The following is a 17,963-nucleotide window of genomic DNA, read 5'->3' as shown; positions in this document are numbered from 1 at the left end:
CATCAAAGAACTGAAAACAGTATTTGTTGTTTCCACTACATATATCCCTGTAAGTAGCAATCAGGGAGCCCGAGATAAAGGAAGATGGGAAAGTTCTTTCCTATGAAGCCCTGCATTATGGCAGTAGTCTTTTAACTGGTTTCTCTAGCTCCATTCTCTCCTACTCCAATGCTCAGTGTACATTGTGAACAGCTTAAATGTTTACAAAAAACTCTTGCTCAAGACCCCAGTTCCTGTTTGCCCACGAGATTAGGTTAAAATTCCTTCTGCTGCCTTGGTGCTCTCCCCACCCAGTTATTTACTTTTCTAACCACTTCAGTTGCTATTCCCAACAGGAAAGATTTACTCCAGTCTCATTCTTCAAAATCCAGTTTAACACCTCCTTCTTCATCATTCTGATAACTCAAACCCACACTGGGCAACCCTACTTTGAAAGATTGTAATTCTCCACTTTCTAACTTTTGGCAAGATTGTTTTATTGTCATTTTGTTGAGACTAACTGTATATTGAAGTATGTAGACATATATAGTCATTATATGACATAAATATGCATATATATATATATATATATATATATATATATACACATATGTAGTGACATTTTTCCTTAGTGAGTCATAAGGTATAGACTATTTCTCCATAGGAAGTACATTAAAACTGAGGCTGAATTCCTGATCATGAATTATACATAATATATTCATTGTATTTATTGCATTGCATTGTATTATATTGATACAACACTAGTACTAATACTAATACTAGTACTAATACAACAAAGTACTAAACTGCAACAATTAGGAAAACTTAAGTTCTACTCTCAACTTTTGCCACTAACAGGCAAATCATTTGGTTCCCTCACAATCCCAAACATGGAATTAGTCTCCTTTATGACCATCTGAAGATCAAGAAGGAAAAGTATAATCATACACATTTATGATAACCTTAAATATTAATAGTAAAGTTATGATTTCACGTCCCATCCAGTGGACATGATCGGTGGCACACTTTGATTAGCCAAAGAAAGATGATGTATAATTCAGGCTTTTATTTTGGTTTTATAAATTCGGTCCCTAAGTACAGAGAGGTTATGTGACATTTTTGAGGATGCCCAGTGTCATACAGGCCACGTCATGCTCAGTTTGATTTTTGCTCCCCTGTCTGTAAGAGCTTCCCTCCCAGTGTGATGAGCTCCTGTACTTTACAGGAGGTGTTGAGTGGGTTATAATCCTAACTCGATTTATTTGCTTTGTAATTTTTTTTAGGAAATCTCCTTGGATCCTGTGTTTTTCCAATTGTAAGATAGATGGACATAAATGCACTTGTTTGTAAAATTTTTTAAGCTTATTAACTCAAATTTAACACTAATTATTTTCACTGAGTGCACAGTAGGCATCCAGCCCTGTACAAGGGGGTAATGCATATATTATGTAATTTCTGAAACATATCCGGTACAATGGCTGTGATAACCCTCTTTTATAGATGAGGAAACTATGGCAAGGAGTGAATCCCAGGTCAGTCTGATACCATACGTTAATCCCTTACTGGGGAAGAAAAGCATCTCAGGCCTGTGAAAATCAACATTGCCTTCAGATTTCAACTTAACCGATACTGTTGTTTCATCATTTCCTTTTACTTAACCTTTTCTGAGTAACTAGTAGCAAAGCTGACATGCCGGGGTTTCATTTTTCCTGGGGGGAGCTATCCTCTGGAGAGGGTGGTAATGAGTAGTACTCTATTAGCAGAGAAATACCCCAGGAAGATCTTAGGAAAGGAAGGTGCAACAAAGGATATGGTTGTTCCAAAAACTGGATAACTGGTCCTTGAATAAGTATAGTCAGTGCCTGTGTGTTATTTTCATTTTGGAAAAGGTTAGCTAATAAATGAATTTCTTCATTTTGTGACTAAATATAGTTATTTTTTCATCATGTTTAAGTAAAAGAGTTAATAAACAGCGACATATAGAGATACTTGGAATATTGTGCTTTTTCTATTTTTAATAATAGTTGGAAATAATGGGAACATTATAGACATTCCCTCTGCAGCGTAGTTTGTAGGAGACATTTTCAGATATGTAGTCCTATATTTAAAAACTGCTTATGAGGACTCCATATATTTTGTACAGTTCTTAAGGGAAACACATTTTGATTTTATGATCATCATTATCTTCCTGTGATGGAGTGAACTTCTCCCTGAGTAAAGAGTGATCTATATTCAGGAAGCACTTAATGGCATCCGTTCAGCAGATCACACAGCAGAACCCACATGAATAGAGTTAACAAGTTTTGTCCATTAAATTTAGTGACTTGAACAAATTTTTATTATCCTTTAGTAAAAAAGCAAGCACTGTCTGATACAAAAACCAGTTGTTACCTAATGAAGTGTTTCAGCATGTTCATATAAGTTGATGGTTTCATATGGCCAGATTATTGCTGCATCAGCTATTAGCTACTAATAACATGCTCCCAGCTTGAGTTAATGACATACTGTACTAAGTATACTCAAGTATAGACAGATGTTTCGGAATATCATTTTTTCCCCTCTTGGCTATTGATTGATTCTCAACGCCCACTCCTGATTAGAATGCAAGATGTTTTCTTTGAGACTTGGAGTCTTTAATTACACAATCTAATCAGAATAAGCCAAGCAACACATCAGGAATTTGGAACGAAGGGCTGTAACATCTTGGACTTCCTACCATTGACTGTAGTTACAGATGCTCAGTGACAGCCTCTACCACTCTGCTTATCTTCCAAAGCCAATGTATTAGTAAAGAACATCCAGCTCTGATGAAGGGAATGTGAAGTGCACCATACAAGGTTTTAGCAAAAAATCAAATTGGTTGTTTCATCAGGGGATTTTGGAGGAGGGACCTACGACCTCATTGCAGCTTCAAGTGGATGCTCCATACTAGCCGGACTCTCTTTATAGAACCCATGATGGGTTTTACTCTTAACATTTCAGATGCCATTAGTAGCACTTTTAAAAAGTGGAATTGAGGGACTCATTGAATTGGGTTTTACAATGATGAAAATGATACTTTAACACTTGGGTTTTAGATAGCTTTATTCTCCTTTCCTAACAACCTGGACCCTTGGGGATCAATAAGAAAGGTTTTTGTTCTTTATTTTGGTATGTAAATAGTGTGTGTGTTTACTTATTACTAAGAACTCTCTCAGAAGATTGAGTTCTTTTATGTCTTGAATAAAGTGCATCCTCCAGCTACCTTCTCTTTATTACACAACCTAACAGTTACTCTTATTTCCCAGGTAACAAATTACCATCTTGCTCCCCCTAGTGGAATTGTAACTCCACTGCAAAGTTTGAGACTACTGTATCAATATGTGTTTGATTTAGCGTCTTGTTTTTGGAAGTCAGCTTCTCACTTTGTTTTGAAAGACTGAGAATAAAATAGAAAACTTATTGCATCAGATTGGCTGATAGGGGAAGTGGGTAGAGAAAGTGTCATTTTTTCTGATAAATTTTCAGTTTCTAGTTTTAGCAAGGTTTGCTATATCATTTATAATGACTGCCAAATTCAAAGGGCTGCTCTGCTCTGCACTTCTGTTTTAGAGGGCTCAAATGTCATCATCCCGGCAGACAATCATCTCTAGAAGACAGCTGTCAACACTCCTGGCAAAGACGGTAGGGTGCTGATGGTAGGTGATGTTGAAGATGAGGACAGGTCCCCTCTGAATACTAAATCTCACTTTTGCCGTTGGTAAAGTAGGCCCAGGAAGTATCCTTCTCCCCTCTAAATCTAGATGAGGGACGATGCCAATATCCACAGCAGATGGCAGTCATTTCCGGTATACAGCTGCTAAGCATGCTAAGGAAATTCTAGTAATTAAAGTAGAAATTTCTGCATACCTCTCTTAAGAGTTTAAATTTCTTTAGGGAATGATAACCAAGGGTTTCGTGGCATGAGAATCTTCTTCTTCTTGTGTGTTTTTTTTTGCCCCTATTTGTTTTTCACAACTTTGACCCTTGTTATGAATTTGTGTTTATTTAACTTTGTACCCTATTACACACAAAGCATTCTTATTTTGTATATGCTAGTGTTGAATGTGTGAAATTTCAAAAAGAAACACCCGTACATGCCGAGGTTTAGGACTCTTCTCTTTTCCAGGTAAGACTGCACTTGAGCCTTATGAAGGCATAAGCTCACAAGATACGGTGGTTGCCAATTAGTGATCAACAGAGTATAAGTACTTGCTACTTATGAGCAAGAATGTTGTAATTAGAATACCTCCTTTGCTAAAATCATGTAATAGAGACGGTATTTAGATATATCTTTTTCCAAATCTTTATTCTCAGGGTAAGTGTTGATACTTAGGGAAAAATGTAACGGCAGAATCAGATTAAAGTCCCAACAAAAGGGAATGCCGAAGTGCTTTCTGGGCGTATTTATTTGGGAGTGGGAAGAAAAAAAGAAACACCTGTTAATGTTTTTTTAAAAAAATTCTAAGTTGCTCAAGAGTCACAGTAATGTAATTCAAGAATTACATCCATGCAAACACACAGGTTCTGTTCAAGCAAAACGTTTATGTGTGAAGTTGTGGTTTGGCATCCCATGATTGCTTGATTCACAGCTGTGAAGACAATGATGTCACAGAGGCCATGCGGCCCCACTGGGGCTAGAGATGTCCATCTCGCAAGACTTTGGAGTTTGGAGAACAGGGAATGTTCTATTCCACAGGGAGTGAGTGTGAGGGATTTGTATGTGAATTAACATGTATCTCTGTGTATACACACATGAGTGTAGATGTAGGTGTGTATGCACCTCTGCAAACACGGGGGTAATATCTACGCTACATATATATGTGACTGCAGTATTAGAAGAGTCACAACAGTAGCTCAGTTTCTTCTTCCCAATGGATGCTGGGAATGCTATGCCTTGACAATACTCTGCAAACCAGCTTTTAGCAGAGCGAGGCCCGGAGGAGTTGGGCAAGTGTGCACAGCATTCTCTGCTGGGAATTTTGTGCATGGATGATAACCTTTGAAACAGTCTCAGGAACTTGACCTAGAGGTGTTTGGGGAGCTTGACACACCTGTCCCTGATGAAGGACTGTGCCAGTGTCCTCGTCTGGCAGCTTGGTCAGGGTGGCTCTCCTTGGGAACATTCCTGCCATAGCTTGGAACCCTTGCCTTTCTTTAGAAGTGTGAGACTGAATGCATCAAAATACCTGTACACATTCCTTACACTCATGAGTGATGAGAGGCTTTGCTTACCTAGCCGTGTTTCCTTAAATGACTAGTGGTGCATTAACTCCTGGGATGGGTTTGTTCCTCAGAATCTTAAGTTCTCAACACTGTTGATTTAACACTAAAACCTTATCAGTTTCATGCTTGTCATCCTGTGGTTATTGGGTTTGTTATTTGTTTTCTCTTAAGGTTCAAAAAGGCCAAAAAGTGCATACAAGCGTTTGGCCATGAGCACAGCAGATAGGGAATTATGAAACAGATAAACAAGATTCGGTATTTTTGGTGAAATCTTGAGTTTGTGTCTGACTCTGTGTTTTATATGAAATATAGTCCTTTCCACGGGGCAGATAACCCAGAGACTTGGTTAGCAGGTAGTCAGCAAATGTGTGGAAGGATCTCCTTGTTTTTGGCAGGGCAACCAGCTGACACTGAACTGGTAGAAAACTTGCATTCTTTTCCGGTGCTTTCCTGCAACTTAATTGTTGGCCATTTAAAAAAATATCTTTGAATTAGCAAGAAAGTAGAATTGAGAGAGTATTTTGGGCAAAAAAGAGATACATCTGTTCACTTGCTGGAAACTTTTATGGCAGAGGGGAAAACTGGAAAATTCCTGGCATATTGAAATATTTATCTGCAATTAAAAATTTTTTATATGGTGTTTCCTCAATAAATCTTACTATATCCTACTGATAATACTATATTCGTTCCCCCTAATTAACAAGAAGCACCATCAAAACCTGTAAGAAAGGCAACTGCATCATAGAAAAGGAAAGAAAATTTATAGGAAAATGAAGACTTGGATTCTTATGTAGATGGATAGCACAGGGATAGGTTGAGGCAGCTGATGCTAATGATTTTACCTTACGCCAGTGTTCACCAGTTTCTAAGAATTAAGTGGACATTTATTAAAAAATCTGGATTCACCAGCCCACACCCCAGATACAATAAATCAGAATCTCCTGGGAAGGGATTTGGGAATATTGTTTTAATGAGCATGTCAGGTGATTCTTTTTAAGTTTCAGGTGTACAAAGCAATGTAATACACATTTACACCCCTCACAAATCAGGTGATTCTTATGGTCAGACAAGTTTGGGAAACGGCTGTCATCTAATTACCTGCTAGGACTAAAATATTTCTGAAAGTTGTGAGTGAATGAGTGTGTGTGTGTGTGTGTGTGTGTGTGTGTGTGATTGGTAAGGTTTTTTTTTTTTTAAATCGTCAAGTATTTCATATTGGCATTGTTGAACATTTCTTAATGAAAACATGTTATTTGTGTAGAGCTATATGGTTACAGAGGGTTTTCCCATAAATCATCTCATTTGTTCCAATGACAGTCCTTTGAGAGATTGGGCATCAACGAGCATGCTCACCCCCAAATTACACATGGGCAATGGGCTCAGCATGGAGCTGGCAAATGGCAGAACTGGCTTTGAACAGGATCCTTCACCACATGGGGCAAGCCCAGGGCCAACCCCAGAGCCTACCACTTTACCACTTTTCCTTGTTTACCCCACACTCTGGTCACCAGGTTGATGGCAGCATTTCTAACATATCAGGTTCTTTTGCATAGTCACAGCTTTGCATATCCTGATTTCTCTGCCTGGAATGCCCTTCTCTCCCCCCCCCCCCCCCACACACACACCTCCATCTGCAAACTCATGCTCATTCATTTAGGTGCTTTCCCTGAAGCTTTTCTGGATACATGTTTCTCCTCACCCTACCTACCACCCAAGCAGAGCTAGTTTCTCTTTCAGCTGTGTTTCCATCACACTTTGTAAATCCTTCTACTAAGGGTTGAATCTTGTGTAATCTTGTGAGTTCAATAATAAGCACTCAGTAATGCCCCTCCTTCTTGCTCTTCACACAACCATTGTCCCACTTACTGTGACTAGGCAGTGAGTCCTAATCATGTTTAAAACACTCAAAGCGATGGGAAACATTCGGGAATGATTTCAGTGGTTTTCCAAACATGAACAAAGAAGTGACCAGGAGGCCAGAAACATGGTCATTAACATCTTCTAGGAATGGAATTGTTTGTATGCACAAAACCATGGATTTGGTAGTTTCCTTGATGGGGAATTTAAGGGCCTGTCAAGGACAATATCAACTATGGGTGATTTTTATGTTATAGCCCGAGGTTAGTGACTGTCTGTCATGTGACTGTCTGTCATGGCTTTCAAATCATATTATAGTTATTTCTTTATGCAAATATCCCCCCCCCCAATGAGGGTGGGTCTGAGCCATATTCATTTTGTGTACCAATTGATAATTGTTGAATAAATGTTTGGGGGAACATATCTTCTAATCATCTGCCTCTGAATGCAATCCAATGTATTTAATTATTCTCCTAATTCAAATTATTCTCCTGTATTCACAGCCACCATTGGTCCAAGCCATCTTCAGCGGTGACCCAGAGGAGATACGGATGCTCATCCACAAAACTGAAGACGTGAACGCTCTGGTAGGTGATGCTGTGGTCTTGCCCCCTCAGGCCCTCTTAACCTCTTCTGTGCTGTGGACCTCTTCGGTATCTGGTGAAAACTCAGGACTGCTTCTCAGAATTCTGTTTTTAAATCCATGAAATAAAATACATAGGGTTAGAAAGGAAATCAGTGATATTGAAGTACAGTTATCAAAATATTAAAAATCAAATTTGTGATATAATAATATAGATGCTTCTGTATCACTACATTTAAATAGCAAGGTACAACAGAAGATCTAATAATGACCGTAATTTAAAAATCGTCTGAGCATGATCGATAACCTGTGTTATTTGGAACCACTCTAATGTGGTATGAACATACCTATGATTTCTGCTGATGACTGAGTCACAAACCTCTGACACGACTGAGGTTTGCTGCCTACATTCATAATGTAAGGAAATGTAAATTTTCCATTAGCAGTTAGTGAAAATAAAGATGTAGTATTTTTACATTTAGAACCCATGCCCTGCCGCAGGGGTTGACACACTAGGGGCTGTCACCTGTTTTTGTACAGGCTACCAACTAGGAATAATTTTTATTTTTCAAATGGCTGAAAAGAATGAAAAGAAGAATATTTTGTGACGCATGAAAATGATGTGAAATTCAAATTTCAATGTTTATAAATAAAGTTTTGTTGGAGCATAGCCATGTCAGCTTTTCCATTGCAATAAAAAAGTTGTGTAATTGTGACAGAGACTATATGTGGCCCAAAAAGCCAAAAATATATACTCTCTGGCCCATTAGAGGAAAAGTGTGCTGATCTGTGTTCTGGAGTGTCTATGAACCTGGGGTCATGGATGAACTAGGCATTCTGTGTGACCCTGAAATCACATATAGTACCTGTGTGCACCTGTGTGGACGTTTATATTTTTCTGTACAAGGCTCAAGACATTTCATCCAATTATTAAAAAGGTCCATAAAATTAAGGACCATTGTATCAGGAAGATCTCAAAACAAACAAACCTTCAGTGAAGAAAGAGTTAGTCAATAATTTACCCTTTTAATAGTTTCCTAGACCTGGGTTGAATAAGCAATTATATATAGTACATGCTACTAATTCTCCTAACGTAACTCAATTACCTAAATTCAAGGAGAAGTTCTCCTTGAAGTCTCTAGTGTTAAGTAGAAACAACAGAGTCAAACACATCTGCAGTATAAGCAGAGCTTTGCATGGGAAATGAATTATATCTGAGGTTGTATATCTAATCATCTGAATGCTTTATTCAGAAAGCAAGTCATTTGGTGCAGCCGTTATTCTGTGGCAGTGCAGGTTGGTGTGACTTTTTGAAAAAGCTTTTGGCAGCTTTTCCCCTGAAAACAGTGGGGCAGTGTTTTGTGGCATTTTTGCAAGGTAAGCACAGATGAGGCCAGGGCCAGACTACTCAAGAAAGCAGTTGGGCATTTGTCCAAGATCTGTGGGGTGTGACCTGTACTTTTGAGAGGAGGCCAGGCAAGCACGCTGACTGTCCAGTGTTCTGACATCGCTGGAATTTGCCCAGCCTCTTTTGTGGCTGTAGCCCAAGCCCAGGCAAACGAAAGGCAAGGTTATCATCTTTTCCTGATGAGCCCGAGCAAACAGACTTTTGTTCAGTCATACATACCGAGAAACATTGTCCTGGCCTCTGAATGGCCTTTATTTCTCCTTAGGAAAGTGACAGTTGCTGGCTGATAATGGTTAGGAGAGCTTAATTTTAGTTGTAACTTAACTCTGTCACTGAATCAGTTAGATAGGTAACTACTGTAACACAGACTCCTAAATGTATGATGGCTCAAATATAAGAGAAATTTAGTTCTTTTATAAACAGATTAGAGGGGTGGCTCTTTTCCATGTAGGGTCCCAGGTATCAACATGTGGCTTCTACGGTCACCCGAGGGGTTTATCTCCAGCTGCCAGAAAGGAAAAAAGAGCATGGAAGCAAAGCATGGGAGGGTTTTTAAGGGTCAGCTTAGAAGTGGCATAATCACTTCTATTCACATCCCATTGACCAGAGCTCAGTCATATGTCACATCGAACTACCAGGGAGGTTGAGAAATTAGTATAGCTCTGTCCCAAAAGAGCTGGAGGACATGAACTTTGGTGAAAGTTACCAATCTTGGCCATACCTATTTTGGGTTTTACAGAATTCTAGGGAATTCAAGTGATACCACTTTTCTCTGCAGTGTCTTATATTCAACAGTTGTTTACTGAGTTCAGACCTTGAACTAGGTACTAGGGATACGGCAGTGAGAAGATAGCTCTTTCCCTTGTGGAGCTTGCAACATGGCAGAGAAGTCAAAGAATGAGAAAGCACACTGCGCGATGCATTTTTGAAAGGGAAAATCCAGGATGCTCTGTATGGGCCTAGGTTAATCACAAGGGACTGCTGAAGTGATGTGTAAATGGAGACCTAAGGGTACAACTGGAATTTGCTTTGTATTTGTGGGCTGTTGGATGTGTGGCAGCAGGGAAGGGAGGGATGCAGGAAAGGAGAGGAAGAAATAAATGAATGAGTAGTTGAATGAATGAACAAACGGGAGGAGGGCCTGAGTTCCTTAGGTTGATTGTAAGGCTCTTTGGGGTTCACAGTTCCTCTCCTTCACTCACACCTCTTTTAGACTCCCTCTTTGTACCCCCTTTTGCCATCCCTTGGATGATTCTAAAGATCATTTGATCCCCCACTCTACTATCAGGTATGTTGTAGGCACTGAGTTGTCCTCTTAACATCATGCTTTCCTTTTGCCACTACACTCCTTAGGGATCAGTCATATTGCCTCTTGCTGGGGGTGGAGTAGGTAGGTTAGCAGAAGCAGTAGTTAACAAAAGACAAAGGGAGACAGAAGACAAATAAGGATTAGAAATCTCAGCCTGGAGATTCATTTCAGGAGGGAGGAGAAGCTGCTGCTAATCAGTACATTTAAATGTCAGAAAAGGGGAATAAATAGTGGAGGAGCCTTCTGTTAGTGGGAAGACAGTATTTTCTTATTCCCTTCTCAGCCTCTGCTTTCCTCTCTTTTACATCAATTTATTTACATAGTTCTGATTTTTTTGGCCTTTCTTTTTCTTCCCTACCTTTCTGTGTCTTTTGATGAATTGCATGTTATTTGGTGTAAATACCCTTTGATTAGCTGATCCTGATGTAGAAAGCAATCTCAATCAGCTTTGCCTCTTTGTGTTTTTCCAAACTTTGTTTCCCACTAATAGTCTTCATGAACCCTGTGCTTCAAGCAAACCAAATTACGCAACCCATCGGTATCTATTCTTTTCTCACTTCTCTACGGTTCCAATCCCACTTCCAGACCTACTGCTTCCTCCATTAAGTTGTCCTAATTCTTGCTTCCTTTCTGCTGCCTTCTCTGCCACCTCCCCAACTCAGCCACAGAAAGCTACGTCTTCTCTCAACAACCATAGCTCTTTATACCTCACGATCACTTTACTTGAGTTACTTATATCTGTGCTTTACTTTCCAGAGAATATTTACTTGATGACATGGTCACTATGTCATTTATTCTCACTTGGTCAATTGCCCAGTTCAATCCTTGCAACACATTTTGAATGAATGACTAAACCCCACTTTAGTTCTTATGTTGAGTCAATTTGTGATGGCCTGTTTTTCATTTCTGCCAACAAAGACAAGCTGTCACATGGTGTCTGGCTTAGTGTCCCTCAGGTCTCACTTGTAAGACTGAAAGTTCTCCTTGTCAGACTGAAAATCTGACGATGGATTAGAGGAGCCCCTGAAGGGTCAGGAAGGGCCCTCTGAGTCTGTTTGTGGGTTCTCTGACTAGTGGCATGCCAGGACCTGGAAATATGGGAAGACAGTTATATGCTCTGAGAAATCCATTTAAATTGACCCAGATGTGGCTCACTAGAAAGATTTTGGAAGGATTCATCAGATCAACCAAATTGCGCTCGAGGTGGACATCTGAATTCATAATGAAGGCAGAGAGTCTGAAAACCAAAATTTGAACGCGACAAAGGCATTTTTGGGATTATGCGGTGACAACATGAATCCACAGATAGTTTAACTGTACTGCACTGGAACAGGGACATAGATAAATTGGTGCTTGTCAATGGTGAGTGGTGAAGACAGGGAGGGAACTATGCCATGTGAGGAGTGGTTGAAGAAACTCGTGATGTTTTAGACTTGGGAAGGACAGGAGAAGTATCCCCAATAGTTCAAACACTGTTAAGTTAAAATGGAACTAAACTTATCATTATGTCATGTGGCTGTGAGCTACAAAAATAAGATTTCAGCTCAACATATAAAACGTAACTTAATAGAGCTGTCTAAAGAAGTAATGAGTCGACTTGACAAGTAGTAAGCTCCCTGAAATACCATTGACTGGAGGTGCTAAAGGTGACTAATAGCGGTGCATATGGCCCCATTCTCCTGTTGTGTGCCCGTGGATGACGTTGCTAATGGAGCCTGACTTTTTTTCAATTTGAGTCTGAAAGGCCAAAATTTCTTCTCAGGACAGCACTATTAAATTGGAGTTGGCCTGTAATTGAAACCTTTTCCCCATGCCTGGACTATGTGATGTTTAAAGTCTGTTACAACTGTGAAAGACTCCAATTCCAAGATTTAGAAGTCCAGTCCAGTAGGGGCCCAGTCTCATGTGATAGCACATCTGTGATACACACACGCGCGAGCATCCACACACACATAACCATTATCCTACCCTCACCCCAAAAGAACAATAATTCCTCAGTATCATCTAAGACCCAGTGTCTATTCAATTTTATTTTGTTCCAGTAACCTCAAAAATGACTTTGTATACTTGGATTATCCCCAAGTTGATTATTTCAATCCATCTATTTTATAAAACAAAATGATTTTGTCAAGCTGTTAATGTTTATTATGTGATATGAGAATTTGGCCTAAGTATATTGGTACATTTTGCTTACTCTCTCTAATTCCAGGACGAGAAGGGATGATCTGTGAATATAATAGAATAAATCTTGAAAGTGAAAGCTAAGCCTACAAAGAACTTATGGTAAAAAAAAAAAAGGGGGAGAACACCATTAAGATGTAGTTCTGGACTATGGGCATTCATTCAGGAGATGTGGCCTGTGATGACCTAAGTGCAAAAAAAGAAACTGTACCAACATTGTATGAAGAGGGCATTTTTAAAAAAATAAGGCAAATTATCCTTATTAAACTTATCATTTGTTCTTGTGTGTATATGTGTTTGTATAGGGCTGTTACACCATGAGTGTGTGTGTGTGTGATCCCACAGTAAGTCTAGTTAACATTCACTCCCATATATAGTTACAAATTTTTTTTCTTGTGATGAGAACTTTTTCATATCTACTCTCTTAGCAACTTTCAGATGTACAGTACAGTATTGTTAACTATAGTAATCATGCTGTACATTATATCCTCATGATTTATTTTATAATTAGAAATTTGCACTATTTCTTTTTTTATTTTTATTAAATTTATTGGGGTGACATTGGTTAGTAAAATTATATAGGTTTCAAGTGTACAATTCTATAATACATCATCTTTCTATTGCATTGTTTGTTCACCACCCAGAGTCAGTTCCCCTTCATCACCATATATTTGATCCCCTTTACCTTCTTCTACCTTCCCCCTCCCCTCTTACCCAACGGTAACCACTAAACTGTTTGTCTCAGTCTATGAGTTTTTGTTTCTTTGTTTGTGTTGTTTGTTTGTTGCTTTCAGTTTTATATCTCACATATGAGTGAAATGTTGTGGTTCTTGACTTTTTCTGTCTGACTTAGTTCACTTAGCATGATAATTTCAAGGTCCATCCATGCCTTCACAAATTGCAGTATTTCTTTTAAAAATAGACTATATATTTTTAACTCCACCCAGAAGAACGCAATATGACTCCATCCAAACAAGTTTGAGTGATAAATTTAATATCTTCTGTAAATTTTTCTCAGCTTCATCCTGTCACGTCAAATTCCCTGGGACATTAGAAATACAAACAATATAGCACAATCTTTTAAGCATCTAGATTTTTGTATATTTTCCCTCACCTATGTATACCTTACTTGATTTTTTTCTTTTTAAATAAATAATTCGTTAGGGAATAAAGACCTGAGACGTTTTGTTAGCCCGGGGACCTGGGCACGCTCTAAATTAGCTAGTCAATGTGTGATATACTCCACTAAGCTCTCACCAAGTGTTGCTGCACGGGAATGCAGGCACGGTGTGGCCCAGACTTTGTGTTTTAAAGAGAAAATACAGGAAATCTATAAATTGTTAAATGTTGGTTCCAAAAAAATGGTCCAACCTTGTCCAGGCCAAAGAAAACACATGTATGGGCCAACTCCAGCCTGCAGGCCACCGTTTTGCTAACCGTGGATGAGATCAGTAAAGACTCAGCAGTCAAGGTTTTCCTGGCCGCCTGCATCTGGAAATCTAAAGTGTGAGCCTGAAGCTATAGGCCCCATGTGCTGGAGAGAGCAGTGGCCCGTGTTCTCCAAGCATTGACAGTACTTCTGGCTCACTGGCTCTGGGGGCAGGTTGGTGTTCCTTTCACTGCTCTGGGAGGGGTGCTGTTTATCCTGAGGGTAGGGGCCCAGTCTCTCAGCACGTGTCTGGCAATATTGTCACGTCCCCTGCTCCTTGCTGGACCACTGCCTAGGATGTGGGGCTGTGATGTGGAAGCCATGATTTGTGTCCTGTAGAGAATGATTCATGAACTCCAGACGGCACTGAGCAGGCTGCAGCTATTTGAGTTCACGGCCATGTAAAGAGTGCAAAGGCAGGTCTGGGTAGCATCATCCCTAATGATCCCCTGGGGATGCTCAGAAGCGTGAGGCCCCATTTCTCCAGCACTCGCCTTGGAGGTCGGAGGAGAAATCTTACAACAGTATACAATTTGCACCCTCCAGATACTAGAGATGAGTGTTTTAGAGCTATGGAAACATTCCAAGTATAACGGCATTAGTATTATTTCACAATTGCTAGACATTTTTACAGCATCCAGAAGCATCTCACAATTAAAAGATGTACTTTGTAAAGAGCTTGAGAATGTAAACATCTCTAGAATAAAGCGTATGTCCCTTTTTTTATATTAGATATTAAATTGGGGGGGGGCGGAAGATGTATATGTGAATAAATGAGGTATATTAGTCTTAGATAAGAAGATAAGAAGATAAGAAGACCCAATTTGAAATTAACATGGAAATTCAGTACAATGGAATTGGGTGGTAGGACGTGGGTTGGAAAAAGCCTCACAAGATCATTCTAAACTTAATCTAGAGGAATAAACATGTGAGATTAGATAGAAAACTCTTGAAAATCAATGAGGAGAGAATTTCACAAAATGTATTAAAACAAATTGCAAAACTCTAGCAATTAAAATAGTGTGTTACTGGCACAGAGTAGACAAATTAGTGGAACAGATCAGAGAGTCCGGAATTAGACTCAAGTGTGTATGGACATTTGGTATAAAATAAAAGAAGCACTTGAAACCACTGGGATAAGATGGATTACTTAACAGATGGTGTTGAGGCTTCTGCTAAAAGTATAAATCTGAACCCTTACCAAATTTCTTATATCAAGATAAATGCTAGAGGTGAAAAATAAATAGATGAAAGTAGTGGAATACAGCAATTTTTTTGCCCTCTTGGTATGGGGAAGGACTTTTTAAGCATAACAGCAAAGATCAAAACTATACTAGAAAAGGTGGATACCTTTAATATATATAAACTGTAAACTTTTATATGTTAAATGAACATAAACAAGTTTAAAAGATAAGCTAACGACATGTGCAATATATGTGAAAAGTATTAATATTCCTAACATAATAAAGAACGCTTGCAAATTATTTAGAAAAAGATAAACATGCAGATAGAGAAATGGGCCAAGGACATGCAGAGACCACCCACCAAAGGAAAAATGTAAACAGTCAAAACATAAGAAAAGGTGTCCATCTCAACTCACCTGAAATCTAAGAATTCATGTAAAATAGCCATGTCGTGTCAGTCTTTCCCTGTAAGGTCAGCAAAGATGACAATAAAATCTCAAGGAGGGTGTAGACAAAGGGACACTCTGTTCCCTTTTTGGGGAGAGTGTAATTTGGACTACCTTTTGGAGGACAGTTTGGCAGTCTGTATCAATATTAAACCCTTTGACACAGCAACATGACTCCTGGGAATTTACTCTAAGGGAATTCATTGGAGAATGTATATATATACACACACATATATACATATATGTATACACATATACATATATACATATACACACACTCATATATATATACATATATATGTAATGTTTATTGCTGTGTGGTTTATAATAACAAGAATTTGGAAATTACCAGTAGTTTATTTCTTAAATATATTATAGTACATCCATATGTGGTAATATCATAATGTCTTTAAAAAGGATTTGTATCAATTTTTACTTATTACATATATGTATTGATAGGTGAGATCTTCAAGATATATATTTGAGTGAAACAGCCAGTTATTAAACAGCATTTATCATGTGTATCTATAAATATAAGAAGAGGTATAGATGAATGTTCTCTGAAAGATTAATTGTAGTTGAATCTGGGTAGTGGGATTTTTGCTTTTTTCTTTAATCCTTTATGTGTTATTAACATTTTTTTACAATGACCACTTATTATGTTGATAAATAGTAAAAAAATACATTTATATAAAATACACACCTACATATACAAGAAACCCAACAAGCCAGCTTCCAAAGTTGTTCATACTAAGATAAGTTCACGAACTCATCCTAGAAAAATGCTACATACCTCATTGCTGAGTATCACTAAGGTCCCCTTTGAAGTACTCCCCTTGGGAAGCTATGCACTGATGCCAGTGTCTAGTCCACCCTTCAGAACAATTTTGGAACTCTTTTTCTGGAATGACTATCAGAGCTGTCGTCTTATTACCCTTGATGTCCTGAATGTCATCAAAATGTTTTCCTTTCAATATTTCCTTTACCTTAGGGTAAAGAAAGGAGTCATTGGGGGCCAGATCAGGTGAATAGGGAGGGTGTTCCAATACAGTTATTTGTTTACTGGCTAAAAACTGTCTCACAGACAGTGCCATGTGAGCTGGTGCATTGTTGTGATGCAAGAGCCATGAATTGTTGGCGAAAAGTTCAGGTGGTCTTTTTCATGCAGCCTTTTCAGCACTTCCAAACAGTAACCTGGGTTAACTATTTGTCCAGTTGTTACAAATTCATAATGAATAATCCCTCTGATATCAAAAAAGGTTAGCAACATCCTTGCAACAAGTACGCGAACTTAACTATCTGACCTCGTACACATATACAATTTTATCTCCCTAGCCATAACCTTATAAAAAGTTTGTTATCATGCCCATTTTATAGACAGTGAAGTGAGGCCAGAGTAGAGAGATTGGCTTGCTCAAGAACACACAGAACCCAAGGCTTCTGCCTCTGAGCTGAGCCCAGAGCTCTTGTCCCTACCCCAGAGTTGCATTTTGGTGTGACAGATGGATTACGTACAAACAAACAAAATGTATCAGGCTGGGACATAATAAGGTTGGTTATAAAGAAGTTTAACCAGAAACTGAATATGTGCATGAGGGGTAGGGAAAGCCAGGAAGGAGTTTAGAAAGGGGAACTAAAGGGGGAGAAGGTGCCGTGTGTTGCTCTCAGGATGACTTTAGAAAGTACACAGTAAGAAACCCATAACCGACCTAGACTGATTACCAGGAACATCCTTATAAGCAGAATGTTGGTGAGTGACATGCCTGTAACGAGCTATGCAAACTCCTGGGGGAAAAGCCCACTCACATCCCCAGGCTTCTACTCTAATTGAATAACATATGCATTTAAGCTACTCCGGAGTTACACACACACACACACACACACACACACACACACACACACAACACACACACACACACACACTCACACACACACACCCCCCCCACATCTTTTTTACCCACACTCATCTGTCAGTGGACACTTAGGTTGTTTCCATATTTTGGCTATTGTAAATGATGCTGCAATGAATATGGGGGTGCATATATCTTTTCGAATTAGTGTTTTGGGTTTCTTTGAAAAAATACCTGGGAATGGGATTGCTAGATAATATGATAGTTCTATTTTTAATTTTTTGAGGAACCTCCAGGCTATTTTCCATCATGGCTCTACCCATATATACTCCCACCAACAGACAGAACACAAGAATTCCGTTTTCTCCACATCCTCTCTAACTTGTTACTTCTTGTCTTTTTGATAATAGCCATCTTAACAGGTTTGAGGTGATATCTCATTGTGGTTTTAAAATGCATTTTCTTGATGATTAGCGATGTTGAGCGTCTTTTC

The 17,963-nt window shown here is 38.9% G+C and overlaps 1 protein-coding gene across 1 annotated transcript in view; it reads left to right on the top strand.

Moving 5' to 3' along the window:
* Positions 1-7,535: 7,535 nt before the first annotated feature.
* Positions 7,536-17,963, top strand: part of ANKRD44 (ankyrin repeat domain 44) — a 180,263-nt gene continuing 169,835 nt past the window's right edge. The window contains exon 1 of the mRNA XM_074330331.1: positions 7,536-7,667. Coding sequence (XP_074186432.1) covers positions 7,536-7,667 — 132 coding nt within the window. The remainder of the gene's footprint in view (positions 7,668-17,963) is intronic.

Source organism: Rhinolophus sinicus, linkage group LG01 (genome assembly GCF_036562045.2).
Source record: "Rhinolophus sinicus isolate RSC01 linkage group LG01, ASM3656204v1, whole genome shotgun sequence".
NCBI classification, from domain to species: Eukaryota; Metazoa; Chordata; class Mammalia; order Chiroptera; family Rhinolophidae; genus Rhinolophus; species Rhinolophus sinicus.
The sequence above is the reverse complement of the archived record's forward strand: the minus strand, read 5'-3'. Positions and strand labels throughout refer to the sequence as shown.